This window comes from Calidris pugnax, unplaced genomic scaffold (assembly GCF_001431845.1).
Source record: "Calidris pugnax isolate Ruff unplaced genomic scaffold, ASM143184v1 scaffold492, whole genome shotgun sequence".
Lineage (NCBI taxonomy): Eukaryota > Metazoa > Chordata > Aves > Charadriiformes > Scolopacidae > Calidris > Calidris pugnax.
In genome coordinates, this window is record NW_015091453.1 from 166,852 (window position 1) to 193,911 (window position 27,060).

The following is a 27,060-nucleotide window of genomic DNA, read 5'->3' on the forward strand; positions in this document are numbered from 1 at the left end:
GCTCCGGTGGGCGGCTTCTGCACAGCACAGGGGGAGGCATCCCCCTGGAGGCATCACCTGGGTGTGGAGACCCCTGGTCGGGGATGGTGGGGATCCAAGTGTGTAGTAAAGGGGGGAGGAGAAGCAGGGAGGGGAGCCAGAAGGAGGAGAAAGGGGCATAGAGAAGACAATGATGGGAGTCTCACACTCAGAAGGGAGTGGAGAGGATCAGAGGATCCCACACAGCTGGGTTCTGGGGTGATTGAGCCCCCAGGGAGAGGAGTGGGGTGGAAGAAAAGGGATGTGATGGGGAAGGGACAGATGGGCGCACGCAGGAAGGGTCCATCTGCGTGCACAGGGGAAGGGTATGTGGGACCTTAAACACATGTGTGTGGGTAATTAAGCACCTCTTCTCTCTCTGCTGAGCTCTCAAAGACTAATTAGTCCAAAGGCTTGCAGACACGGTTGTGGTGATGTACCTCAAGGCATCTTTCCTGAGCGATTTTAACTGACCATGGCCCTCACTTCTCCATCTCAGGCTGAAGAGGTGCCCAGGTGCAGTGTCTGGTCCTGCTGCAGAAACTGTTGTGGCTCCTGCTGCTCCTGTCTATATGGTGGGATTTCCCCTCATTCTATGGGACCTCTGAGCCTAGGCCACCTCTGTCCATCCTGAGGTCTTAACTTGACACGCAAAGCCTGGGCTATGTTCAAAAGAGGTTTGCACCAGAAAGTCGTCTCGTCCTCAGACTGGTAGCTATTGTGTGGGACCAACCCCATGTAGACAAGAGCAGATGAGGCTACTCCTTTAAACTGACATCCTCCAGAGGTCAAACTAATGCACAACGAGGATTTGTAAAAAATAAGGATGTGAGCAGTTGGGTGGGATTTATCTCCACTGCTTATTATGACAGATACATCTCTGCTTCTGAAACACACTTCAGAGAGGCAACTGAGATGGCCAAATACAGCTGTGTGGAGATGAGATGCTGCAGATGTGATGCAGGACTTACAGGGGGGTGGGGTGTAGGCTATCAATCATCTAAAAGTGCTGCAAGGTCCAGCTGGGAGGAGCTCCAGGCCATCCTAGCATCTGCTTTTGTCATCCTGATGTCTCTCCTGCTCATCTTGGTGTCCTACAGCCTTTCCCTGCCCTCAAAAGCAGGTCTACCAAAAAGTAGGTCGAAAGCCTTCTCCACTTGCTCCTCACGCTTTGTTGTTGGAAGGTTCTTTGGGACAGCTGTGGTCTGATCCCCAAAACCCTCGAACTGAACAAGTGCCCATCCTGGTCAGGGTGTGGAGGGGGTGGTGGCTGTCCTGTTTGAGGTGTCGAGGCCGTCTTGGTCAGGGCATTGAGAGGGGACCATGGCTGCCTCAGGGTTCAAGTATGCCAGGGAGGGTGTCCTTGGGCACAAAGAGGGCAGTGGCCATGTCAAAGGCAACCATGGTCTCTGTTTCAGTGTGTTGAGGAGTTGGCTGGTGTGAGGGTGACCATGGCCATCTCGGCTGGGGCATTCATGGGACTGTGACCATCTTGTGGTTGGGACGTTGACAGGACCATGGCCATCTCAGTTGAGGCACTGAGGACACTAGCTCACTGAGGTGTTGAGGGGACCATGGCCATGTCGGCTGGGGCACTGAGGAGACCGTAGCTCACTGAGGTGTTGAGGGGGACCCCGGCCAGGGGCTGGGGGGACGCAGGGCGCCATCCCGTGGGGACCCCCGCCCCACAACGCTCGCTCCCCTCAGGCCTGGGCTCGCCCACTGCGCGGGGCGAGGAGGGAGGGGGGGACACGCTCCCCCTCCGCCGCTGCAATGGTACGACCCGCCGGGCATGTCCCCCCCCCACCGCGCCAGGCTCGTGGCCGTTTCCATAGGGACGGAGCGACGCCTGCCAGGGAGGAAAGACGGCGGCGCTCATTGGCTCCCCCTGGCGGGGGAGGGCGGGGCAGACGGAAGCACCGCCCAATCCGGAGGCCGCCCGCCCCTCCGTCCCCGCCCCGGCGGGTTAAGGCGGCGGCGGCGGTTTCCGGCGCGGCTGTCGGAGGCGGAAGCGGCGGCGGCGGCAGCGCGGACATGGCGTCGGGCGGCGCCAGCGGCTCCCGCTCCCCCTCCCCTGCCGAGCGCCTCCCACCGCCCTTCCCCGACCCCCACGGCGGCGACAGCGACGCGCCGGGGGCGGCCGACAGCGACACGGAGGGCGAGGACATCTTCACCGGCACCGTGAGTGCGGGCCGCGGACGGGGAAGGGGGGCAGCGGCCCGGGGGTAAGCCCGGCCCGGGGCGGCTGTGAGGGAGGAGCTGCGGGCCTGGTCCTGGCGGTGCCTGCGGGTGGGCCCTTCTCTGAGGGGAGGCCCGGAGCCTGTAGGCAGCGACCTGGCACCCTCCGGGTTTGGTTAAAGGAGGGGGGGACCCCCCAAAATAAAATTGAGGGGGGCGGTTGCTCTGGGTCTTGCTCCTGTAGGGAGCTTGGAATCTCCTCCCTCCCTGAGAGCACTTCAAATGGCAGGGGTGGCTGCAGAGTGGGGTGCTGTGGGGGCTAGGGGGTGTCTAAGGCCAGGGAGTGGGCCCTGGGGTCCCTCCTGACGGTGGGACTGTGGTGACAGACCGGTCTCTGCGTCCCGGGGTTATAACCTGCCACTTCTTGCAGAGCCTGAGCGTTTTGAAGGAGCCCGTCAGCGTGAAGATGTCCCTGCGTGGCTCGGGCACGGTGCTGGGGGCAGCTGCCTGCTTCTCTGTCCTTCCCCAGCTCAGGGCCGGGGTAACTGGTGAGCCGGCTGCCTCGCTGGTTTGGAGCCTGGTGGCAGCCACAGCTCAGCGTCTCTGCTGTGCAGCTTGTGAGGCTTCACAGGGAAAAGTCCCCTGTTTTCCTTCCCCCCACTGCCAGCTCTTGTCCCTTCAGCTTCCACACGTGGTGGCTGAGGTGGTGCTTGCTGCCTTCAGTTTGGTGTTGGGGGATGAACCCCCTTGTGCAGTGGGAGTGAGGTGACAGGAGGCATCTGACGTCCTCTGCTCACAGGTGAGGAGGGTCGCCAATGTTTTGGTGACCTCCTTTGCCTTGTACCAGGAGAACTGGCTGCAGGAGGGTCTAGGAAGGTTTTGTGTTCAGCAAACCAGATCACTGTGGGGCTGCACAAATTCCCTGCTGAAGGTGGAGGTGTGAACGGTGAAGGGTTTCAGCACTTTTTCTTGTTTGTAGTAGTCTCCTGTGTGTGAATCCCTGGTCGGTGAAGGCTGTTGGTGTTGACTCTTGTCACCTGCGCTGGTGTCTGCTCCAGACAGTGACCAGCAGCCAGGAGGGGGGTCAAACACTGGCTGGTGCTTTCCCAGCCTGAACCCCTCCCCAGCCAGCTGCTGGCCTCAGGTTCTTGGGGTCAGTGTCTGCACCGAGCAAGGGCCTCTGCTAGAGGGACCACAGGAGCTGGCTCCTCCAGCGGGCTGATTGCTTGACCCCTGCAGGTTCTAGGGTTGATTTACTAAGCTCTGCTAGCTGAGGCTGGTCACATTGTCTCCTGGGAGGGGTGACATCGTGGCCTGCCTCACCCAGGCTTTTTCCAGCCTGCCTGCTCCCACCGGGCAGGAGGAGTTGGTGTCTCAGACAGAAAGTTCTCCAGAAACCTTCTCCTCTCTCCAGTTTCCCAGCCCTGATGTTTTCCCTGGGCTGGGCTCAAGGAGGCTTCAAGGAGGAGACCATGTCTGTGAACATACAAACCTACCCGTTACTGGGAGCGGAGCTGGCCTGGCCAAGCTTCTCCTGCCACCAGCACAAAGCTGGAGCTGTCTCTGCCCTGCTCCTGGTGGAGATCCTCCTCTGTCCTTGAGCCGTGCTTGCTCAGCAGCAGGGTGTCTTCTGCTGGTGGCTTAGCAGCAAGGAAGAAGGCAGGTTTGGGGAGATGTGTGTAGATTCTGCCCTGCGTGAGCTTGAGAGGGCGAAACTCTCACGCTGGTCTGGGCAAAACAGAGCAGCAGAGTCATGTTTTGAAAATAACATGGGAACGTGCAACCCTGGCCTTGCAAGAGGAAGCCAACAAGAGTGCAGCCACCACAGGGACCTCCTTCAGCCAGCAACCGAATCGACTGCTAACACCACAGTGACCTACGTCAGGGAAATTTGTAGCAGGTCTCATTCATAGAATCACAGAATGTTTTGGGTTGGAACCGACCTCGAAGACCATCCAGTGTGGTACCTCTGGGTGGCACTAGGGCACGGTGATGGTCTTGAACTTCTCAGGACCTTTCTTTATTGAAGGACTGGAAGATGTAGTAGGTGGCTTGTTGCTTTGTGGTAGAGGCAGCCTCCCAAAACAGACGACTGCCAACTGCTGCGGGCTCTCATGCAAATAAAGCGTCCCTTCACCGAAACTGGAGTCTGTTAATAAGCTAAAGCAGCTTATCAGGTGCTTAGTGTTGTTGTTGTTGAAGCAACTGTCATAACTAATACTTGGCTTTTCTGTGTGACCCAGTGCCTTTGCTTGTCTCTCTGCCCTTGAGCGTTAGAAAAACACTTTGTGTGAAGCAGGGGAGTCGTGCTGGTGAGGCAGATCCACCCGGCTGCTGGTGCTCAGGTGGCTTGAGAGCGCTTAGCAGTGATATGGGAGCCAGCAAAGCAGCATTTGGGTCAGACACAACTCTAACCAGAGCTGGACTTCATCCATCTGTGACAAAAGTTGGGCTGCCGGGTGACCACAGTTCTCTCGAGGGATGCCCTCAAGTGCTGGCTCTTCTGCCCAGATGTCTGGTTCCCCATGGCAGGCGTCAGGCTCACACTGGGGGACCTAAGGAGCTTCTGCTTGCATGCAGAGTGATGGTTGGGGTGGGCTAAATCAGACTGCTGAGATGGTGGGTGTTGTGTCATGGACTGTAAAAGAGGCCATGGCTCTTCTCTAGTGGCAGATGGAGAAGTAGGAACAGGGTGTGGTTCTTTCAGTCTTAGAAACTAAATCTAAAACAAACTGAGAATGCAGTCACGGTAGAGAAGCAGATAGTCCTTTTCTGTCTGTGAAAGCTGGGAAGCTCACTGGGGACACATCAGACCCTACCTTGGCTTTTTTCACATTGAGTGGGGTTTCTTTACTGGCTTGAAGAGCTCCTGTAGAAGCAGAGGATCTGAATGTATATAGCCATAGGATGAGGGAGAGCGGTTTTAAACTGGAAGAGGGACAGTTTAGATGAGATCTCAGGAAGAAATTCTTTGCTGTGAGGGTGGTGAGAGCCTGGCCCAGGTTGCCCAGAGAAGCTGTGGCTGCCCCATCCCTGGAGGGGTTCAAGGCCAGGTTGGAGGGGGCTTGGAGCAACCTGGGCTGGTGGGAGGTGTCCCTGCCCAGGGCAGGGGGTGGGACTGGGTGGTCTTTAAGGTCCTTTCCAACCCAAACCATTCTGTGATTCTATGAATGAGAGACCTGCTACAAATTTCCCTGATGAAGGTCACTGTGGTGTTAGCAGTCAGTTTGGCTGCTGGCTGAAGGAGGTCCCTGTGGTGGCTGCACTCTTGTTGGCTTCGCCACCAGCTGGAGGTCCATCTGAAGGACCCTGTGGGGGTCTGGGTGTGATGTTTGGTGTGGATCTCTCTGTTCCCCGCTTTCCATCATTAGCATATGTAGCTCCTGCCTAGAACTCTTCTGATCCAAGCTGGGAGCAGTCCCAGCTTTCTCCCCTAGGAGAACATCCTAAAATACAGGAGGACTCGCCATCAAATGGTGCTGGTGTTTTATGGACCCAAAGACTTGGGCTCACCTTGAAGAGGAGCAACGTTATCACTGCTTTACTCCTTCAGGGGCAACGGGAGCTGACAATGTTAATTTGCTGAAGGAAGCGCCAAGGAGCCTGTGGGTTCAGAGTCACTGCTAATAGTGCTCCATTTACTGGCCGTCAAAGACCTGTTGTGTTCTCCGCTAAGTCGTTAAAGAATAGCGCTTGCTGTCCTGTCCCTGCTTGGAATAACTTGTCTGCCTGCAAAATGAGGGATGATTTGTGATGCCAGTGTCCGCAGCGCTTGCCCGCAGCAGGAATGCAGAGAGAGCTCTGCCTTATGGTGTGGTGACTGGTTGGCATACGAGCTCCCAGGTGGGCTTTCACCTTGTCCCCAAGCCTGCTCCTAGTAGCCAGGACAGTGTCCCCCAGCAAAGCTGCATGTTCAAGGGGCTCTTTGCTGTGGCAGAATCCAGCTGTATTGTAAGTCCTGGCCCTGGGGCTCGGGGCTGGCTTGCCCTGGCCTTGTCCATTCATGGGGAGCACGAGGTTTGGGTTGCAAAATGCACTGTGCAAGACTTTGTCAACAATACTTTGCAAGTCAGAGCCATGCCTGGCTTTAGTCCAGCTGTGACAGCCTTGTCTCTGCTGCCAGGGGTCTTGCAGGAGGGGGACAGGGTGGCAGAGTCCCTGAGATTCCCTGGCACCGCTCGGAACGGAGCTGCTGCATTAAAATGTGGCCTGGGGGCTTCACGCGGGCTCTAGGCAGCCCCCTGGGCAGGGGCAGGGGGGCTCGTGGTGGCGGTGGGATGCTGGCACGAGTCAGGCTGCTGACAAGGCTCCTGTGATCCCCAGCATCTTGCCTTCTCGCAAGCAAATCGCTGTGGGCCTCTGCCACCAGCAGCTTGGTTTTCCCAAGGGATCTCCTGTTGGCAGCGTGCTCGGATATCACCACAGTTAAGCACAGGAGGCTCCCCAGTGCTGCCCACCGGCCGTGGTGTTGGTGCTGGTGTCAGTACTTGGAAATGGCGTGGCTGGGTGTGTTAGGGGTGTTGTGAACAGGAGCAGTTTTATGTGTTCAATTGCCTGCTGCTCCCGACACCAGGAGTCCCCAGTCAGGGACTGGGGCTCTGACACTTGGCCTGTGGGCTGGCACGTCCCAGGGGCCCGCTGGCTGCTCCCGTTCTGCTGAAGATCAGGGTTGAGACTGGCTGTGAAGTCCTGCCTGATACTTGGTGTCCTGAACTTGGATGCTGCTGACCAGCCTCGCTGGCCGAGATGACAACACTTGGGGTGGGTGGAAGGGAAGCAGGCTGGGATGGCCTTTGGCCACTGTGCTCACACGAGGTTCATAGCAGTGACCCTGTGTGGCAGCAGCTGGGAAGGTCAGCTCTTTGCTCCTCCAGCCTCCCTTCCTCAGTGTAAATAACCTCTTGTTTATGTGCTTTTCATTCCCTTACAGAGCAAGCCCACGCCATCAAAAAGGGAATCTCTTCTCCCTGTGAACAGCACCTCCAAAGAAAATGGGGTTCGTGTAGAGCAAGATGATCAGGACTTATTTGCAGGTGAGTCTGTATCTACTGGGTGTTTACTGGGAATTTCTGAGCTCTACGCCTGGAGTGATCTGCTTGGTATCCATCACCTATGTGCTTATTCTGAGCTATCTCAGGTCCTTATCTCAAACTCGTGTTCCAGTCTGCTTGGGAAGCACTAAGCTCTGGTGGTGTTTTTGGGAACACCAAAGTAGCCTCCTCCAGGTCTCTAGCATAATCATGCGGCAGGATTAACTGTTTGGAAGCTGGAGAGGATTAAAATGGAGTGTGCTTTAGTTTTGTTGCCTGAAACTGTAAGGTGGTGGGTGTCTTCTCAGAGTTAAAAGACTTCTGTTCTCTCCCTTCTACCTTTGTGCAGGTGTGGAGGAAGCATCTCTAGTAGGTGTGGCTGTTCTGAAGGAACGGGGGACATAACACCCCTCAGCAGGGGAAAACGAGGAGGGTCTGACCTTCCCAGCCCTGGCGTGGTGGGACACCTCTGCAGAGGCATCTGAGAGTCATTTCTAGAGACACCTGCTAACAGATGGAAGTTCTTACTTCCTCTGGGTGGAGAAGTGTACAGGGAAGGAGCCTACCTTCCAGGCCAGCCTATGTGCTATGTAAAAGAAAAAAAAGTCCAGCTAGGTTTTAGCTGTTCCAGCGTGTGGCTCCTCCAGCACTCAGCAAGGAGGTGATGCCTGGCTCCTTCTAGAATAAGAAGTTCATTGGATTAACTTAATGTTCTCCAGCAGGATTGATCAAATGCTCTTACTGCGGTGAAGATGTGTTAAGTCATGCTCTTCCCAATGCTTGCAGATGTCCTCCTGATGGGATTTTTTTTTTTTTTTGAGCTAATTAAGACTGTTGTTACTTCCCAGATCCCATGAACCTTTTGGAGAATATTGAAATTACCTTTTCAGAAACCCAAAGTAGAGATGCTGACCCTTGCAAACTTCTCTTGACAGATGCCACTGTAGAGTTGTCTCTAGACAGCACGCAAAACAACCAGAAGAAGGAACCGGCCAAAGCTTCTAATCCTGCCCCCTCGCTAGAAGTCGCTGCGAGCTCCTCTTCTAGAAACCCTCCAAAGAGCTATGAGGAGGTGAGAATCGCTCTGAGCTTTCCAACTCGCCCTGCTGGTTTCAAACTGTAATTGGCAGGAACCTGTCTGTTTACTTAGTTGTAAACATGCATCTGAAATGATGCAATTAATGTAATTGCCCTATTGGATGCCATGGCTTGTATCTCAGACCATCAGTCTGGGGCTGATACAGCTGAAGTGGGGTTCAGGTCCGCCTGGCAGCATTCTTGCTCATGGGGTGGTGCAGATGGCTTTCAAAGCAGAAATAGCAAGCAGCTGATCTGGTCCTGAGGGTCTGAGCTCTGACTTGGAGCACTAGCACACTGTCTTGCTGCAGATGGGGCAAGTGGTATAGCTGCTATTGTCTGTGTTTTAAAAAGAAACAGTCTCCTGGCATGAGACCACAGGGTCCTCAAGTGTACCTTGTGTTCTAGTTGCCAAGCTCAGTTAATTGGGTGGTACTTGGCCTAAATCTGGGTTTTTCCCCTTGGAGAGACTGTTTTGGAGACAAGGAAAGTGCTACTTTTCTGCCCCCAGCACCCCTGAGTCCATGAGGATGGGCTCTGTGGTGCCGTCGGGGTGCAGGAGCGATGCAGGACTAGGCTGGGATGCTGAGCTGGTCAGTGAACCAAAAAGATGTCACCTTTTGGTTCATGGACTAAAGGCTGTTTGAGGCCAGTCTCTGCTCTGCTTTACTTATTCCTTTAATACCATTCCACTAACGAGGCACTGCAGTGCTTGCTCAGCAAGCCTGAAGCCTCTTTGGTCTCTCAGAGGCAGCACCACTGGTATGGCCACCCGTTGGCCTTCAGCAAAGCGGGGTATGATGGAAAGACCCTTTCAGACAGGGTCTGCTGGGTGCTGTCCTGGCTCTCCATCCCTGCCTGCCTACACAATGCAGCTTACCTTCTGCATAGGTTCAGAATTTTATGCTGTTTCAGATGAGAACTGAAATCGTGATGTAGGAGAGCCCAAAGGGAACTGCCTTGCACAGAGCTGAGGCTGCAAGTTTCACCTTGGGGCTGAGCATTTGTACATCGGTCTGTGTAGATGGCAGTGTTGGAAAGACAAATCCAGTTTAGGATCCTTGGAACATGTAGCCCAGACACAAGTGAGAAGCTCGAGGGCTTCACAGACTGGCCTTGGCCAGACTGAAGTGCCAAAGATGCCTTGGCAGCATGACAAGCTCACTGTAATGGATGAGACTTGGTGGTTTGGGGTGGTTTGAAGCCTGGCTTTCTAGTTTTAACTTGCTGTCCTCGTGTGCTTACTCTGAACAGCTGGAAGAGGAGGAACAGGAGGACAAATTTGAGCTGACTGTAGGAGTGAGTGACCCAGAGAAAGTCGGTGAGTTAACATCCTGTCCCGCTGTGCGGTGAGGCACGGTTAGACAGGCCAGGCTGGGCAGGGGGGCTGAACGCAGCTATCGCCTCCACGTGCCACAGCTCCAGCCTTCGAGCTGTCTCTGCAACCACGACCTTGATCCCAGAGTAACTTCTCCGAGAATTCTTCCAACATCTAGAAAAAGCAGAGCTACACAAAGCAAAATGCCTGGGTCACAAAGGAGCGAGGCAGGAGCAGGTTTTGGGAAGCCAGGAACCTCAACAGCAGGGAGCCAGGAGTGGGTTTTTGGGGAGGGTGAAACGTGATGTTTGCAGTAGCAGAGCTTGGTGTCTGGAATGGTGGTGACCAACTTGACCTCTGGGCAGCACTCTCCTGTGTGCAGCTGGGAAGGGGGAGGCAAAACTGCCTTAAACTAAAGCGAAGGGTGTTATTCCATGGCAAGCGGCTGTGCTTGCCAGGGAAGCAGCTCTGGCTTCAAACTGAGAAGCAAGAGGGGTTCTCTCCATCAAAAGTGGGACCTGGCCAGCTCTGGCAGTCCCTGGGGTACAGAGAACCCAAGGTAACGTCTGATCCCAGCCAGCAGAGCAGCTTTACGAGGGGCAGCTTGTTCTCCCTCCATGGCTAGTGATCTCTGGAGCTGGGAGGTGCGCTGAGGAAGCGTTTTAGGTGTAGCATCAGACCTCTGAGGATGCCCTTCACTTGAACTACCAGGTAAACAAGGGGATTTCTGTGTTAACCAGAGAAAACTGCCCGTGATGTTTCAGAATCCACCCGCACGCAGCCAGGGGCTGTCTGCCTCGCGTCCTCTGAATGGGCTGCTTCATGTGCTGCACAGCCCCCGAATTGTTGCTGGCCCAGCGGATGCGTGGAGCCAGCCCCGGCGCTGTCGGTGTAACAAGCGGCCGATTGTCAGCCTGGGCTGTCTTGGGAGGCAAAAGGAGGGCTGAGCAGTCAGGTCGGGGAAATGTGGGGCAGGCAGGAGTCCAGGGAGATGCTGCCTGTGGGTCTGTGTGAAGGTCTGGGGCTCTCTCGAGCTGAGGATCAGAACCACTGAGGCCAGCAAAGGCCAGGAGCCTCGTGTTTTGCGTTCAGGTGACAGTGGAAAGAGCTGATCTTGTGACACACTAATGCCTTGGTTTCTGTTTTCCATAGGGGATGGCATGAACGCCTATGTAGCCTACAAAGTGTCGACGCAGGTATGTCTAATTCCTGAAATGGGGTGCTGTTATTTTTCCGTGCTTGAAGGCAGCTGGACCATCTGTCCTTTGTCAAGCCAGCGGTGACCTAAATAGACAGGAGGCCCGAATGCCTCGTTGCATGTGTTCAGGAGTTATAATCCACCCCTACAGATCAAAGGGAAGCCTAGCTGAGAAATAGGGTTTCAACCTGTTTGAAAGGAGGCTCTCTTTTTTTTTTTTTTCTATTTTTTTTTTCTGCTGTCCTGGCTGGTAGTGGTGCTCAGCGTTGGGGTGAGCAGCAGGACTGACATCTGTGAGGGAGAACCCCAGACACTGGGGCTGTTGTGAATGGTTCTGTGCCGATGGTCGCGTCAGATTAAGCTGACCTGAATTCGGATCTAGCTGGGGAGCTGCTGCTGTAGCTAGTATCATGTCAGGACCTGCTCTCTCCTGGGCTAATCACAAGACTTCTGCAGCTGCTGTCCTGTTTGGAGTTTTGGGGTGCTGCTATGAGCTCTGCAAAAAGTGGTTCCTGGCTGTCTGGAGGACAGGCTCCTGTGCTCTGAAGCTGAGGGGATGTGAAGAGGACTAGGGGACTTGTTAGCCTCCACTCCTGCTCTGCAAACGCGGTCAAAAGCCACTGATGGCCCATTAAGGTGATAAAGTGCGACCTGACAGCGGTCCCTGTCCCTGTGGGGAGCAGGGATGATGGGATTAGGTAATGGGCAGGTCTTATCAAGCAGCCTGCAGCCACAGAAACAGCTGCTCTGTTATTTAGTGGCATTAATACTGCTGCTCTGTCTGAGGAGAACTGTTAGGAGGTAAGCTCCTGAAAACCTAGTCCCAAGCTCACTCTGTTCAGCCTTGCCCATTTCTCAGGTCTTGCAGAGCTCAAGCTGTCCTGCCTCGCCCCCAGAAGTGACAGCAGGTAGAACCTGTGAGGCTGTAGGTGCAGGGGTGAGCTTTCCAGGGTGAGTCTGATCTGAGTCTCATCTCTTCCCCCCAGACGAGCATGCCCATGTTCAGGAGCAAGCAGTTTTCAGTGAAAAGGAGGTTCAGTGACTTTCTGGGTCTCTATGAGAAGCTGTCGGAGAAGCATGCCCAAAATGGGTTCATCGTTCCTCCACCGCCTGAGAAGAGTCTCATAGGTGAGTGGTGGAGGTGCAGAGCTCTAGAGCTGCTCCTTCTGGTGGTGAGCTCTGCACCCAAAGGTCTACCTGCAGTCTCAAAGGTGCGAGGGGAAGCTGCAGACCAGCCACGGGGAGCAGGTGTGGAAAACAGTCTGGGTTCCCTGGCACAGGCAAAACTCTGGTTCCATACTTGGAGCTCTGGGCTTAAAGCCCTGTTTGAATTTGCAGATGCCTCCACGTCTGCTTGATGCAGGGTAAAACCTCATCCTCTGTGCTGTCACTGCATTGCTCTTCTCTGGAGTCCAGACCTGTCACCCTTCTAGTCTCGCCTGGCATTGCTCTGCCTCTTTTCTGGATGTCAACTTCTGCTCAATGTTAGGCATAAGCAGAGTTTAAACTTCCAAGTAGCTCTTGCTGATGCAAGAGTCTAATTCCTCTTGTAAAATGCCTCTCCTCTACTGCCATCCTGATTGTCTGTACCTTGTAATGGACCATGGTATCTCGTGTGCTGAGTTTGAAGCAGCTCATTAATTGTGTCTTCCTTCTTGTGCTAGGAATGACCAAAGTGAAAGTTGGGAAAGAAGACTCCTCCTCTGCAGAGTTCCTAGAAAAAAGACGGGCTGCTCTAGAGAGGTACAGACCCCAACAGCTCTCCCCCCTGCCTGAACCAAGTAAGGCACCCCCGAAAGGTCAGGCTGGCTGCACTCTCCTCCCTGCAAGAGAAAAGCCGTCTGCTGCTGGGTTTGCAGCAAACCTGGAGGCTGCTGAGGAGCTGCAACTGCAGAGAGTTGCTTTGACGCTGTAAAACAATCTCCTGCTTCAAAAGCCTCTGCTGGTGATTGGGCCAAATCTGGCCAAACTCCACAGACAAGGAGAACTGAGCTGACTCAGGAGCCCAAAAATCATAGAATGGTTTGGATTGGAAGGGACCTTAGAGATCATCTAGTTCCAACCCACTGCCCTGAGCAGGGACACCTCCCACCAGACCAGGTTGGTCAAAGCCCCATCAAAAAGCCCCATCAAAGCCCCAAAAATATGAGTGTTAAGTAATTGTACAAACAGTGCAGATCAGGTAAGAAATAACTCGATCTCTAACTTGCACCCTATGAAGCCACGGGTGGCCTTTGCTCTGCCGCCTGTGACTGTCGTAGTTAGTGTTGTGATTCTGACCCCCCCCCCTCCAGCTTCAGCCTCTGAGAGATCTGTTAAAAGCTTCATTGTTAAAGATGTAACGCTAAATCTCCATCACTTGGCCTATCAAGTAACTTTCTTGCTGTAGCAAGTATTAATCAAAGGTCTGACAGGTCTGGGCTTGCAGGCCGGTCTCACCAGAGTCCACAGAGAGGTAGGACTCTTGGTGGGTGGATGGGAAGAGCTTGTTGGGCCTAACTTCTAGCTACCAGAGGGTCATTTTGGAGTAAATAATGAGCAGGTTGCAGTGGAGCTGCAGGCACTGCAGCTCAGTGTGGTGGCTCAGAGCCAGGTTTGCTCCAACCAAAATAACTGTTGGTGCATTCCTCTCCACAGATACCTCCGGAGAGTGGTCAGCCACCCGACCATGCTGCAGGACCCTGACGTCAGGGAGTTCTTGGAAAAGGAGGAGGTCAGTAGCGTGGAACAACGTAGCTACAAGGTCCTTGGAAGTACAGAAGGGAACTGTACATGAGCAGTTAATGAGACCTCATGCTTCAAAGCTCAGCGAGAAGCAGCGGAGCCCTATGAGAGCTCTTAATCAGGGATGACAAGAAGAGGACTCTCTTCTGTGTGTCAGTGCTTCTCTAAGCACTGCACACTCATAACGAGCTCTGCCCTGCCTTGGTGGGGGCATGCTTGAGAGCACGGGGGGTCTTTGTTCTCTGAAATCCAAGATAGGCATGTAGTCCACTGTTTGGAGATGAGGGGGGTCCTGTGCTGGCTTGGCCTGATGCTCAGATGTTGAGGGAGCGCTGGTTCTGTTCTGAACCATGTGGCTGATGTCCCTGCTTCTCCGAGGAGAGTGTGACCATGCCTGACTGTGCACCTCACTTGGAGAAATCAAATTCTTAAAGAGCCTGAGTCCCAGGGAAACCCTGAGTGATTCCAGCACTAAAGCTGTGCTGGAGGGCTCTGGTGTAGGAGCAGATGTCATGGAAACACCTCACTTTGCTGCTGAGCAGATGCAGCTCTGTCTGGAAAATAGTTGTGGAGCATTTCCCAGCATCATGGCACTGCTGCAGTGTCCCCCAGCAGTGTGGACTGCTGCGGGCTTTTGGAGAGATGCTCCAAAGCACTTCCACATGACCTTGAGGCAGCTTGGGCATCCCTTAGTTCAGGAATTCAAGTAGCAAAGCAGGTCCTTACAGATCTGTGACACCTTGGCCGAGCAGAGTGGGCAGATCCTAGATACAGAGTAAGGTTTAGGAACTCCTCATTTGTCTGAAAACCATGCAGTCCCGTTATTTGAAATACTGCACAGGCTGTGCCACTGCTCGGGCCGTGTCTGGCTAATCCTTTGCAGGAGCTGTGATGAGCAGAAAGAACCTGCTGTCAAGGGACCTGTGTGGCAGAACTGTGGCACTGTGGTGGCTGCTGGCAAAGCTGCTTTTGTCTGCTGGCACAGCAAACTTTTCTATTTCTTTATAGCTGCCCAGAGCAGTAGGCACCCAGACCCTGAGTGGAGCAGGAATACTGAAGATGTTCAACAAGGCGACAGATGCCGTCAGTAAAATGACCATCAAGATGAATGAATCGGACATAGTAAGTCTTAGGATGCTTCTGGGTTGTCCTCGTCCTCGCTCTGGAGCTGGGTGCTCTCCCCGGCTCAAGCTTCGGGTGTGAGATGGAAGGGGAGCCCCGTCTGTGGGAATCAGCTCTGGGTTTTGCCCGTTTCAGTGGTTCGAGGAGAAGCTGCAGGAGGTGGAGTGCGAGGACCAGCGGCTGCGGAAGCTGCACGCTGTCGTCGAGACACTAGTCAACCACAGGAAAGGTAACGAGCTTGGTACCACTTGAGCTGTAGCTTGGTCTGAAAGAGTTAATCCTCATGTGGTGCCTGACTGGAAGTCAGGGCTGTCCTGGGAGGCTCTTCTGAGGAGACAGGACAGTGCTTCCTTACTGTGAAGGACTCCTGGTCTCGTCATCCTGGGAGACAGAAGTAAAACAGTAATCCCACCTCTTCTGTCCAGCCCTACAAGTTCAGGATGACGGTATTGAAGTGAACCAGCATCCTGCTGGATGAGGGCTGCCATAGCAAACCTGAGCAGAGCCCATCTTATTCCTGCTTCCCAGCTCTCCTCTGGCAGGGAGCAGGGCTGGTTTTCTCCCTCTGCATGTTTTGGCTGACTTCTGCAAAGCTCTGCCCGTCCTCCCACTCTGCTGCTTCCCTTCTCCTCCCTGGCTGGAGCTGCAGAGCCCTCCTCCCACCGAGCTGCAGAAGCTCTGACCCAGAGAGGGCTGGTTCTTCCAGCCGACGTCTCCTGGGGCTCCAGAAAAGCAGCTCCTTGGGCTGAACTCCAGGCTGGGTCTCGACTTGCAGAGCACCAAGGCCCATGGGTTGTCTCTCTTATTCCGTTCCCTAGAGCTAGCCTTGAATACAGCCCAGTTTGCAAAGAGTCTGGCCATGCTGGGCAGCTCGGAGGACAACACGGCCCTGTCCCGGGCGCTGTCCCAGCTGGCCGAGGTGGAAGAGAAGATTGAGCAGCTGCACCAGGAACAGGCTAACAGTGACTTCTTCCTCCTGGCCGAGCTCCTGGGAGACTACATCCGCCTCCTCTCGGTTGTAAGGGTAAGCACTGCTTTGGGGCAAGCTCTGGGCCATGCTGCTGGTCCATCCTGGCACTGACCATAGGCTTAGGTGTGCCAGGGGCAGTGGGCCTTCTAAATTCAAGCACGGGGCATGGCATGCCTCTGATCTGTCCAGGCAGAGGGCAAATCTGCTGCTTGTCCAGTTGTGCATGTGTTGGAGTGGTTAGATCAGAAATGTGGGGTAGGGGAGGCCTGGATGTCCTGCTGTTCCCCAGGGTGGGATGTGGAGCAAGTTCACAGGTGGCCTCAACCCTTCCAGAGGTGAAGGCTGTGGGCTGGTAACCTGTGGTTGGGCTGTTGCAAATAGATCTGCCAAGTGCCTGCTGGGGAGAGCTGGAGGCCCTGCAGCCTGCCTGGTGCACTGGCCTTGCTGGAGGCTGAGGGGAAGTGGTCCCCAGTGAGCTGCCAGCCTGGCACACTGACTCCTTCCTGCCCCAAAGATGTCCTGCCTCTGAGCAGTTGTTTCTGGAGGCTACAGAGACCAGAATGCAGCCTAGTCAGTGGGCACAAGCCTCCTTGGTCTGTCAGGCTGTACTGGGAGGTGTGGTGGGTGCTGCAGAGCAGGAATGGAGATCTCTGGTGCTGCTGGAGGTAATAAATCTTATCTGGGATGTTCTGGTGAGGAGCCCTAGTGTTGCCTCAGACTACCTGTCTCTTGGCCGCTCTGCCCTTCTGACCAGGCTACCAACTACTGCTTTCTGCTGCTCTCGCTCTTCCCCACCATCTGGCTGGAGGTGTTCAGAATCATAATGGGTTCCTCTTTGCTTGGGCTAGTGACTTGCAGGCCTGCTAAAATCATCTGGCCTCCTGAGGTGGTGCAGGAGCACGCTGTGCAGTCCGCAGGAGCTCATGGTGGAGATCTAGTGTGGGACAGGCAAGAGTAGCTGCTTGTAGTGGCCACTCACGATGGCAGGACTGAAACGGGCAGGCAGCAGGGCTTGGGGACAGGTTAGACACCATGTTTGGGATGCTGCCAGTTCAAGTAGGTGGCCTCAGGCCTGTCTAGGCTTGTGCTGAACTGTGTGCGTAGCTGGAGCTTTTCCAGTGACTCTCCTGCCAAACCCTAGAGCTGGTGGACAACCCCGTACTGTGAGGCCCAGAGGCCTCAAAGCTGCTCCTGAAGCATGAGTTGGTTGATGCTGCACCTGCGTTCCTTCACCAGTAGAGCAAGGTCATGTTCTGGTTCAGCTTTGGTCACGCTGAGATGGGTCCAGGACCTCGATGATGAAGCAGCTCTGCAACTAGCTGATGTCCCCTTTGCCAAAGGTGTGGTTGTTGCTGTCAGCAGAGCTGAGTCTCTGCTCCTTCCTTTCAGGGGGCATTTGACCAGCGCATGAAGACCTGGCAGCGGTGGCAGGATGCTCAGACCATGCTGCAGAAGAAGAGGGAGATAGAGGCCAGGCTGCTGTGGGCCAACAAACCCGACAAGCTGCAGCAGGCCAAGGAGGAGATCTCGGAGGTAGGGAATGAGGGGGGCCAGGACCTCTGCTCAGCTCGTTCCCCCCATGCTCCACTGTGAGGCGGTGGGAAGGGAGTGGGGCATTGTTCAGTTTGGAGAAGTTTTGGGGCATGTTTAGTTTGGAGAAGAGGAGGCTGAGGGGGAACTTCATTGCCCTCTCCAACTCCCTGAAAGGAGGGTGTAGAGAGGTGGGGGTTGGCCTCTTCTCCCAAGGGAATAATGACAGGAGCAGAGGAAATGGTCTGAAGTTGGGGCAGGGGAGGTTTAGATTAGATCTTGGGAAGAATGACTTTCCTGAGAGGGTGGTCAGGCCCTGGAACAGCCTGCCCAGGGGAGGTGGTGGAGTCACCATCCCTGGAGGGATTTGAGAAACGTGTAGACGTGGCACTTCAGGGCACGCTCTAGTGCCTGAGATTGTTGATTTGTGTCTGTCTGTGGGTTGTGTTGATGGGGTTTTTTTGGGTTTTTATTTTTTTTTTGTGGTTGGACTTGATGACCTCAAAGGTCCCTTCCAGCCATGAAGATTCTGTGATTCTGTTTTGGGGAAGGGAGGGGGGTGTTTTGAGCTGAAGGGACAGGTATCTATTGCCAGGCTGGCACCAAGGGATAAGCCAGCCTTGAGTGAGCCCCACAGGAAGCCACGGAAGCCACAGGAAGGGATGCTTGTGGTCCCACCTCCTGTGGCTTCCTCGCTGAGCTCATGGCAGGCAGGGATGCAGCTCGCCTGGCAGTGAGGACGAGAAATGCCACTGGCAGCCCTTCTCACGCAAAGTTGTGGCTCCGAAACCCTTTGGAGAGGGGAGTGAGAGTTTCTTCAGCTCCCCTCCCCTGGAAACAGCGCGGTTCCTCTCTCTGCAGTGGGAGTCTCGTGTGACACAGTACGAAAGGGACTTTATGCGGATTTCTGACGTCATCCGCAAGGAAGTGATACGGTTTGAGGTAGGTTTGGCTCGGCCCTCGGCGTGCGGCCCTCCAGCAGTTTGGCCTTGGTGTGCCTTGGCTGGGAACGCCTGACCAAGGGTCACCTTGGCTCCTGACCCCGCTGCCGGCACAGCGCCTGGCCATACTTGTAAATCCAAACACGTGTGAGTTGGGGCATCGCTGCCGTGGGCAGAGCTGATGTCTTTTGGCTTGGGGGGGGCTTCTATGCAAAGTGTATCCATAAAAATGAAGGAGGGTGGGCAAAGATCCTCTGATCCGTCAGGCTGTGGCTGAAGATGAGCTTCATCCTCAGCATCTCGGGCTCTTGTGCTGGTCTTTTCATGGGGCACCAGGAGGAACAGGAAAATCTTTGTGGGTTTTCCTTCCTCACCCCTTAAAAAGCACCCCCGGAGGGTTTTGGTGGTTCGCTCACAGCCTTGTACTCACCCCTGTCCCCATCTTTTACAGAAAGAGAAATCCAAGGACTTCAGAAACCACGTCACTAAATACCTGGAGACGCTGTTGAACTCTCAGCAGCAGGTGAGCAGCCCCTGCCCCTGCCCTGGTCTCACCCCTCCGAGCTCCACGCTCTGAGCTCATCACCCCCCACCCTGGCTGCGTCCTTCTCCCCGGGTGTGGGGAGGGATGAACCCCCCCAGGCTTGAGCAGGGCAAAATATAAGAGTTGCCTGTTTTGGGGGGGAGCCTGTGCCCTTCAGAGGGGCTTTTACAGAATTGTCAGAGTTGGGAGGGACCTCTAGAGCCCATCCAGCCCAACTCCCCGGCCAAAGCAGGGCTGCCCAGAGCACATCACTCAGGAGCATCTGGGTGGGGCTTGGAGATCTCCAGAGAAGGGGACTCCACACCCTCCCTGGGCAGCCTCTGCCAGGGCTCTGCCACCCTCACCCCAAAGAAGTTCTTCCTCACATTGGAGTGGAACTTCCCATGGTCCAGCTTGTGCCCGTTGCCCCTCATCCTGTCACTGGGAACCACTGGGAAGAGTCCGGCTCCATCCTCCTTCAACCCACCCTTTAGATCCTTGGAAGCATTAGTAAGGTCTCCCCTCAGCCTTCTCTTCTCCAGGCTCAAGAGCCCCAGCTCTCTCAGCCTTTCCTCATCAGGGAGATGCTCCAACCCCTCCATCATCTCTGTTGCCCTTCGCTGGACTCTCTCCAGCAGTTCCCTGTCTCTCTTGAACTGGGGAGCCCAGAACTGGACACAGGATTCCAGTTGTGGCCTCCCCAGTGCAGAGCAGAGGGGGAGAATGACCTCCCTCCACCTCCTGGCCACACTCTGCCCTCCGCAGCCCAGGATCCCATTGGCCTCTTGGCCACAAGGGCCCGTTGCTGGCCCATGCTTTTGCCCCCTCTCAAAGTGCTCCTGGGCTGGATGGGTGCTGGCGATGCGCCCTGACTCCCTCCCTCCCTCTCTCCACAGCTGGTGAAGTACTGGGAAGCGTTCCTGCCCGAAGCCAAGGCCATCTCTTAATTGGACCGAGCAAACGAGCGTACCTGAACTTTGCCTTTTTTTGTTGGGTTTTGTTTTGGTTTTTTTTTTATATACACTATACCTCTTCCTCTTTTACACGTGAATGAACCCTAGTTAAACACTCTGGAGCTGGTAGAGGTTTAACCCCCCCAGACAAGCAGCTTTGCAAGCCAGTAACTCTTCTAACTGTATATTTTTCATTTAGCAACATATATTTTCTTACTGAAGAGAAACTAGTTTCCTGCTTTCAGACCAGACCTGCGGCAGGGGGTTAACGATATATGTCAAATGTATATTTTTCAGGCTGGGTTTTAGGGCTCTAATGACTATCTTACTCCTGCAGTGCCATTAAAATTCTGTAATAAAACTTCTATCAGGGCAAACAGGCTCCGTCTGCTCGTGGGCTGGGCCGGGGGGGGGGTAACGGCCGCGTCCTGCCGATGCCGGGGGAGGCAGCGGAGCCTCCTGCCTTGTTGTGACTGGGGACAGGGGTGACCTTGGCCACCTGTCCTGCCTCCTGATTAAGCCTTGGCTTCCTTCCTTCCTCCCCCCGTGAGCCCGGGGGGGCTGTTTTTAGGATCTGAGCTCAGCGGGGCTGTGTGGTGCCCCCCCCACGGGGCTTTTCAGGGGGGAACCCAGCCCCTGAGAAGCCACCGTGGGACTTCTGGGGGGCTGGGATGCTCCTGCCCCCCATGGCCATGACTTCTTCAACTCCCCCCCACCCCCAGGAGTGCAGCTGGGGCTTTTGGTCAGAAGCAATACCCATTTCGTTTTTTTTAAATAAAAAAAAAAATACAAATGAAAAGGCACCATGCTTTTGCCCCCTCTCAAAGTGCTCCTGGGCTGGATGGGTGCTGGCGATGCGCCCTGACTCCCTCCCTCCCTCTCTCCACAGCTGGTGAAGTACTGGGAAGCGTTCCTGCCCGAAGCCAAGGCCATCTCTTAATTGGACCGAGCAAACGAGCGTACCTGAACTTTGCCTTTTTTTGTTGGGTTTTGTTTTGGTTTTTTTTTTATTATCACTATACCTCTTCCTCTTTTACACGTGAATGAACCCTAGTTAAACACTCTGGAGCTGGTAGAGGTTTAACCCCCCCAGACAAGCAGCTTTGCAAGCCAGTAACTCTTCTAACTGTATATTTTTCATTTAGCAACATATATTTTCTTACTGAAGAGAAACTAGTTTCCTGCTTTCAGACCAGACCTGCGGCAGGGGGTTAACGATATATGTCAAATGTATATTTTTCAGGCTGGGTTTTAGGGCTCTAATGACTATCTTACTCCTGCAGTGCCATTAAAATTCTGTAATAAAACTTCTATCAGGGCAAACAGGCTCCGTCTGCTCGTGGGCTGGGCCGGGGGGGGGGTAACGGCCGCGTCCTGCCGATGCCGGGGGAGGCAGCGGAGCCTCCTGCCTTGTTGTGACTGGGGACAGGGGTGACCTTGGCCACCTGTCCTGCCTCCTGATTAAGCCTTGGCTTCCTTCCTTCCTCCCCCCGTGAGCCCGGGGGGGCTGTTTTTAGGATCTGAGCTCAGCGGGGCTGTGTGGTGCCCCCCCCACGGGGCTTTTCAGGGGGGAACCCAGCCCCTGAGAAGCCACCGTGGGACTTCTGGGGGGCTGGGATGCTCCTGCCCCCCATGGCCATGACTTCTTCAACTCCCCCCCACCCCCAGGAGTGCAGCTGGGGCTTTTGGTCAGAAGCAATACCCATTTCGTTTTTTTTAAATAAAAAAAAAAATACAAATGAAAAGGCAGCTTGTGCTGACTTCCCACTTTCCTTTCCCCTTGTCCCTGCGGCCCCGGATCCCTGCGGTCCCTCCAGGCTCCAGCCCGCCCCCCCGCCCCCCCCCGCGGCTCTGGGTTTGGAGTCAGGGCTGCAGGACCCTCCGGTGGGGCGCTCCCGGGCGGGCTCCGGGGTCCCCTGGGTGCCCGGGGGCGGTGGGTGCCCCGGAGCGGGGCTGTCCCCGGTCCCGCAGCCGGCGGGAGGTGACAGGGACGCGGGGCCGCCCCCGCTCCCCCCCCGCCGGTGCCGGGGGCGGCAGAGGCGACGGGCCGTCACCATGATCGTCGTCTCCATCCCGGCGGCGGAGCCCGGGGGAGCCAGTGATGATCCCTGCCTGACCTGGGAAGGGGGCGGGGGTGAGTGGTCCTACTTTTCCCAAGGGAATAAGGGGTTGGAGGTCACTGCGGGTCCCCGGGGGTCCCAGCCGTTTGGGGGAGGGCGCAGCGCCTCTGCCATGGGAAGAGGGAGGGGTCCCTGCTCCGAGGGTCCCCTCTGAGCCCCGTGGGTGGCAGGTCCCTGTCTGTCCCGAGGTGCCCCCACCGCCCTGGGGATTGGTGGTCCCCAAGTTCCCCCGGGAGAGGGGGGGGGGGATCTCCCTCTGCCCCAGGGGTTGAAAGTCCCCCGGTGTCCCCGGGGAGTCCCTTGTGCCCCAGGGGGAGGAATTCTCTGTCAGGGCCACCCTCTGCCCTTGGAAGTGTGTCACTGTCCCGAGGGTCCCCTCTGGCTCCGGGGGAGTCCCCTGGCTCTCGCCTGCCCCTGGGTGTCCCCATCTCCTCTGGGGGGAGGGGTGTGTGATGGACCCTGCCTGCCCTGGGGGGCTGGTCCCACTTTCCCCAGGGGTTGGATGTCACTGCTGGTCCCCATCGGTCCCTGCCTGAGGGTGCCCTGACCTGCCCCAGGGGCTGGGGGGCTCTGCCTGTCCTCCCCATCCCAGGGGTCCCATCTGCCCCAAGGGAGGGGAGAAAGTCCCCACCTGCGCCAGGGGCTGGTGGTCCCTGTCTGCTCTGGGGGGTGAATGTCCCCCCCCTGCCCAGGAGGGAATGTGTCTCCGTCTGGTCCAGGGGCTGGAGGTCACCAAGTATCCCCAGGGACCCCACATGCCCCAGGAGGTCTCACCCTGTTGGGTGGGGGTGTGTCTCTGTTGGGGGGGCACTCTCTGACCTTGAAAATGGGGTGTTCCTTTACCCTCGGGGGTCCCCTCTGGCCCCAGAGGGGTGGGGAGGTCCTGTCCACCCTGGGGTGTCCCCATGTACCTTTGGGGATGATGATCCCTGTCTGTCCCAGGTAAGGATTGTCCCACTTTTCTCAGGCGGTTGGATGTCTCCACCGTCCCCAGGGATGGTCCCACCTGTTTGAAGGTGCCTCCATGTACCTCGGGGGGGGAAGGTCCCTAGTTCCCCCCCATGGATCCCTGCTGGGGATCTCTGATTTGGGGGACGACCCCACTGGGCTTTGGCGGGGAGGGGGGAGGAGGGTGTGTGTGTGTGTGTGTGTGTGTGAATCCCCTGTCTGCTCCTGGGTGCCCCTGCCTGTCCCTCTGGTTGGGTTGTCCACCCCCAAGCTGTAAACACCCCACTGCCCTCATCCACTCCTTCCCCAATGAAGAGCTCCACCTTCCCCAGGGGCTGGAGATCCTGCCCCAGGTCGGGGTGGCTCCATCTTCACATGCAGTTGTGGGGCTGTTCCAAAGCATCCATCAGTGTGTCCCCACATGCTCCAAGGAATGGAGGTCCCAGCACTTGTCCCAGAGGTTGAAGGGCTCTGTCTGCCCTGGGATGCTGCTGGGGACACCCTCTGGCCTTGAAAGGGGGGTGGTGGTGGCGGCCTCTGTCTGCTCCTGGGGTCCCATCTGCCCCCCCAGTGTGTGTCCCCACCTGCTCCAGGGCTGAATGTCCCTGTCTGCCTGGGGGGGGGATGTCCCTGAGGGTCCCCATCTGTCCTGGGGCAGGGGTTGTCCCCCCATCCCTGGTCCCCTGCCCCAGGTGCTGGAGGCCTCTGTCTACACCAGGGGGTACTGAGGCTGGAGGTCTCCGAATGTCCCCGGGGTCCCTGCCCGCCCTGGGGTGCCCCCACCTGCCCCGGGGGGGGTGGTGGTGGTAGTGGGGTGGGAGGTCGGGGTGTGGAGGGCCTGGAGGTCCCTGACTGTCCTCAGGGGGAGTCTCCATCTTCCTGGTTGGAGGGAGTTTGGGAGTGCGCGTGTGTGTGTGTGTGTGTGTGTGTGTGTGTCCCTCTGACCCAGGAGCTGGAGATCCCCAAGTGCCCTCCCCAGGGGGTGGAGGGTGGTGGGGATGGATGAGTGGGGCAAGGGAGGGAGAGGGTGGGATGGAGGCCTCTGCCTGCCCTGGGAAGAGGAGGCGGATGATGATGATGATGATGGTGGGTGCCCCATGGTGCAGGTGTTCCGGGTGGAGGTGCTGTGCAATGGCCGGCGGCACACGGTGGCGAAGCGCTACAGCGAGTTCCAGGCGCTGCACAAGCGGGTGAGACCCCCGGCACCGCGGGGAATGGGGGGGGACAGGGTGGACCAGCCTCCTCCTCCTCCTCCATGGTGCCCCCCGTGCTCTGCCCTAGATCAAGAAGACCTGCAAAGTGCCTGACTTCCCCCCGCGCCGTGTCCCCAACTGGATGCCCAAAGTGCTGGAGCAGCGCCGGCAGGGCCTGGAGCTCTACATCCGGGTAAGGCGCCGGCCAGCGCTGCCTTTGGGCAGGGTGGGATTTTTGGGGTGCTGACGCCCCCCCCCCTCCACCCTCCCATGGGGGTCCCCACAGGGTGTCCTGTACCACAACGAGGAGCTGCCCCAGGACGTGCTGGACTTCCTGAAGGTGCGGCGTTGCCAGCAGGACCCCAAGGCCACCAGCCCCCCGTGAGTAGAGGAGCTTATTCCAGCCCCTCACCCATGTGAAGGACCCCCCAAGACATGGGGCTGGGGACAGGCAGGGGGCTGGCACCCAAGCAGGTGACCCCGGGTGCTGATGTCCCCTCTCCTGTGGCAGCACCATCCCCCTGCCCTCCCAGCGGCCCGTTGTCGGCTTCTGCACCGACCCCTACGCACGGCCACCAGGCACCGGTAAGGGGTGGGACCCTGGGTGCTGCTCCCCAAAAGCCCCCAGAAACGTGGGGTTTTTCCCATTAAGGGGGCCTGGGAGGGAAACAAAAGCGCTCTGGGTCCTCCTTTTCCTCACAGACCTGCTGCCTGACACAGTCCTCAGCGGGGTGCTGCAGGGCCTCTACATCCCCCTGAGCTGCGTCCCCCCCTGGCCAGCACCCCCAGCCCCCAGCCCGCCGGGGTCCTGAGAGCCCACCCAGCGCCCGGGGGGGCGCAGGAAGGATCCCCACGGTAAGAACCACCTCCGTGGGGCAGCCGGAGCCGGGATGGGGCAGGAAGAGGGGCTGGGCTCCAGGCCAGCGCTGAGCACTCACTGCCACCCCAAGTGCCTCCGTTGGGAGGGGGTGGTTCCACCGTCCTCTCTGGGGGGGCTGGAGGGAGCCCTGGGGGGCTGAACCCCCCTGGAAAAACCCCTCGGGGTCCAGACTTTGGTGCAATAAATCACTCGGGTTTGACTGGCAAAACAACCCCCCGCGCCCTCTAATTGTGCAAAGCAACGGGCTGCGCTGGGCTTGAGGAAACGTGGCAGCAGGGGGTTGGAGGGTGGGGGGATGCTGGGACCTGCCCCCCTCCCCCAGCAGAAGAGGCAACTCTTTAAAAAACACATTGGTCACATTTATTGGTGCATGTGCTTCTTACAAAAGTGATGGGAAGAGGAGCCAGCGCCCTGTCCTGCCGGCCAGAAGGGTGCAGGGGGAGGCCGGGCAGCGGGGACACGGGGGGCTCTGCTGCTGCTCCCCCACCTCGGGGACAGCAGGGGAATGTGGGGAGGGGGGAGCGGGGCAGCCCCCAGCCCCCTCGCTGCGGAGCCCGGAGGGTGGGTTACTCTTTGGCGATGGCGAATGGCTTCTCCACCTCGATGGTGCCGCAGTCAGCGATGGCGACGTCCTTCAGGGGCTTGTCCCGGCTGTCTGTCTTGGTGTTCTCCACCTTCCTCACCACGTCCTGGGGACAGCAGAGGTGTGAGAGCAGGGCCAGCTCAGCACCATCCCCATCCCATAGACCTTTCTCCACAGCTGTCTGTCCCCAACCAGCACCTGCCCTGTCCCGCTGTCCCCCCGGGAACTGATCACCCCCTTACCATGCCCTCCAGCACTTTGCCAAACACCACGTGTTTGCCGTCCAGCCACGGCGTCTTCACCGTGGTGATGAAGAACTGGGAGCCGTTGGTGTCCTTGCCGGCGTTGGCCATGCTCACCCAGCCGGGGCCGTAGTGCTTCAGCTTGAAGTTCTCATCGGGGAAGCGGTCCCCGTAAATACTTTTTCCTAAAAGGGAGGAGGAAAAAAAAAAAAAAAAAAAAGGCCATGTTGCTCTCATGGAAACGTGGCAGGGTAGAGGTGACAACAGCAGCTCTCTCCACAGGCTGAGGCTGAAGGAGCACATGTAGAAGGGGGACAAACTACCAATCTCGCAGGGCTGCAGGGAACCATGAGCTACGAGCTACCAGCACGAGCTAAAAGCACCCCTCGAGCTGGGCAGGAGGGACCAGAGCAGGAGGCCATGCAAGAGTACACCTGATAAGAGCTTACAAGCCCAAATGCTGATATCGTCAACACTACTAATGTTTGCGAAGTGCTGGTGGAAGGTTTGAACCCTGCTGCTACTGGACTAAATGTGTCCTGGCAGCCAGGACATCTGGCAGAGGCACCAGCTGTGGCACAGGGATATTTTCTCAGCGAGGAGCTCAGGTCCTCCTGAGACAGACTCTCTCTGAGCTGTGTGCCCACTCAGGCGCACTCGTCCCCACGGCGGTACCCTGCTCCAGCTCCGCACTGGTCCCCGGGGGGAAGCTGGGCAGTGGGTTGGGAGCGTGGCTGCTGTCTTGCTGGCGCAGGACAAATACCTCCAGTGCCATCTCCACGGGTGAAGTCTCCTCCCTGGATCATGAAGTCCTTGATCACACGATGGAACTTGCTGCCCTTGAAGCCGAATCCTTTCTGGGGGTGGGGAGGGAGAAAACGGAATGAGGCAAGGGATGGGCTAGAGCTGCCTCTGTCCCAGGGGGCCAGGTGAGGCCCAGCCTGGCAGCCGCTAGCCCCTCACCTCTCCGGTGGCCAAAGCCACGAAGTTCTCCACTGTCTTGGGCACTGTCTTGCCGAAGAGCCCAATGACGACGCGACCCACATCCTCCTCACCGATCCGCAGGTCGAAGTATACCTTGGGGGGGTGGTGGTGGGGGTAAATTGGAGGGGGCCATCAGCAGAGCCAGCCTCACCCTGCACGTCTGACTCACCAGGCCTAAACTCAGTGGACCCCTCCCTGTCTGGGTCCCCCTCACCCCACCTGGGACTCTGTCACCCCAGGCCTCCCTCACCTCAGCTGGGGCCCCTACCCCATCTACACCCCCCTCATCCCAGCTGGATCTCCCTCACCCCAAACCGTCCCCTCGCCTCAGGTCTCCCTCCGATCCAAGCATCCCCCACCCTACCAGGACCCCCTCACCCCAGCACCCCTCATTCCAGGGTCCCTTCGCCCCATCTGGGCCTCCCTCGACCCATTTCCCCCCCCAGTTGGGTCTCCCCTCACCTCAGGGCCCTCTCACACCCCACCCCCCTCTCCATCCGTACCCTCTCACCCCAGGCTTCCCTCATC

General features: G+C 57.0%; 3 protein-coding genes across 3 annotated transcripts; 2 read left to right on the top strand and 1 right to left on the bottom strand.

Moving 5' to 3' along the window:
* The first annotated feature begins 2,014 nt into the window (after positions 1–2,014).
* Positions 2,015–19,959, top strand: SNX1 (sorting nexin 1). The gene is made up of 15 exons (XM_014961612.1): positions 2,015–2,199; positions 7,127–7,229; positions 8,162–8,298; positions 9,558–9,624; positions 10,774–10,817; positions 11,806–11,947; positions 12,484–12,562; positions 13,457–13,532; positions 14,552–14,665; positions 14,801–14,894; positions 15,484–15,689; positions 17,025–17,168; positions 18,027–18,107; positions 18,558–18,629; positions 19,526–19,959. Exons 1-15 carry the CDS (start codon positions 2,053–2,055, stop codon positions 19,574–19,576), a joined length of 1,557 nt encoding a protein of 518 aa, XP_014817098.1. The 5' UTR covers positions 2,015–2,052; the 3' UTR covers positions 19,577–19,959.
* Positions 19,960–23,747: 3,788 nt separating this feature from the next.
* On the top strand, positions 23,748–24,931 carry SNX22 (sorting nexin 22). Its single transcript, XM_014961589.1, has 5 exons — positions 23,748–23,840; positions 23,932–24,036; positions 24,130–24,224; positions 24,355–24,428; positions 24,546–24,931. Exons 1-5 carry the CDS (start codon positions 23,748–23,750, stop codon positions 24,653–24,655), a joined length of 477 nt encoding a protein of 158 aa, XP_014817075.1. The 3' UTR covers positions 24,656–24,931.
* A 129-nt stretch (positions 24,932–25,060) lies between these two features.
* Positions 25,061–26,685, bottom strand: PPIB (peptidylprolyl isomerase B (cyclophilin B)). Its single transcript, XM_014961590.1, has 4 exons — positions 26,512–26,685; positions 26,312–26,405; positions 25,549–25,733; positions 25,061–25,412 (listed from the first exon to the last, which is right to left on the bottom strand). The coding sequence occupies exons 2-4, from the start codon at positions 26,352–26,354 to the stop codon at positions 25,290–25,292; spliced, it is 351 nt and encodes a 116-aa protein (XP_014817076.1). The 5' UTR covers positions 26,355–26,405; positions 26,512–26,685; the 3' UTR covers positions 25,061–25,289.
* Positions 26,686–27,060: the final 375 nt, after the last annotated feature.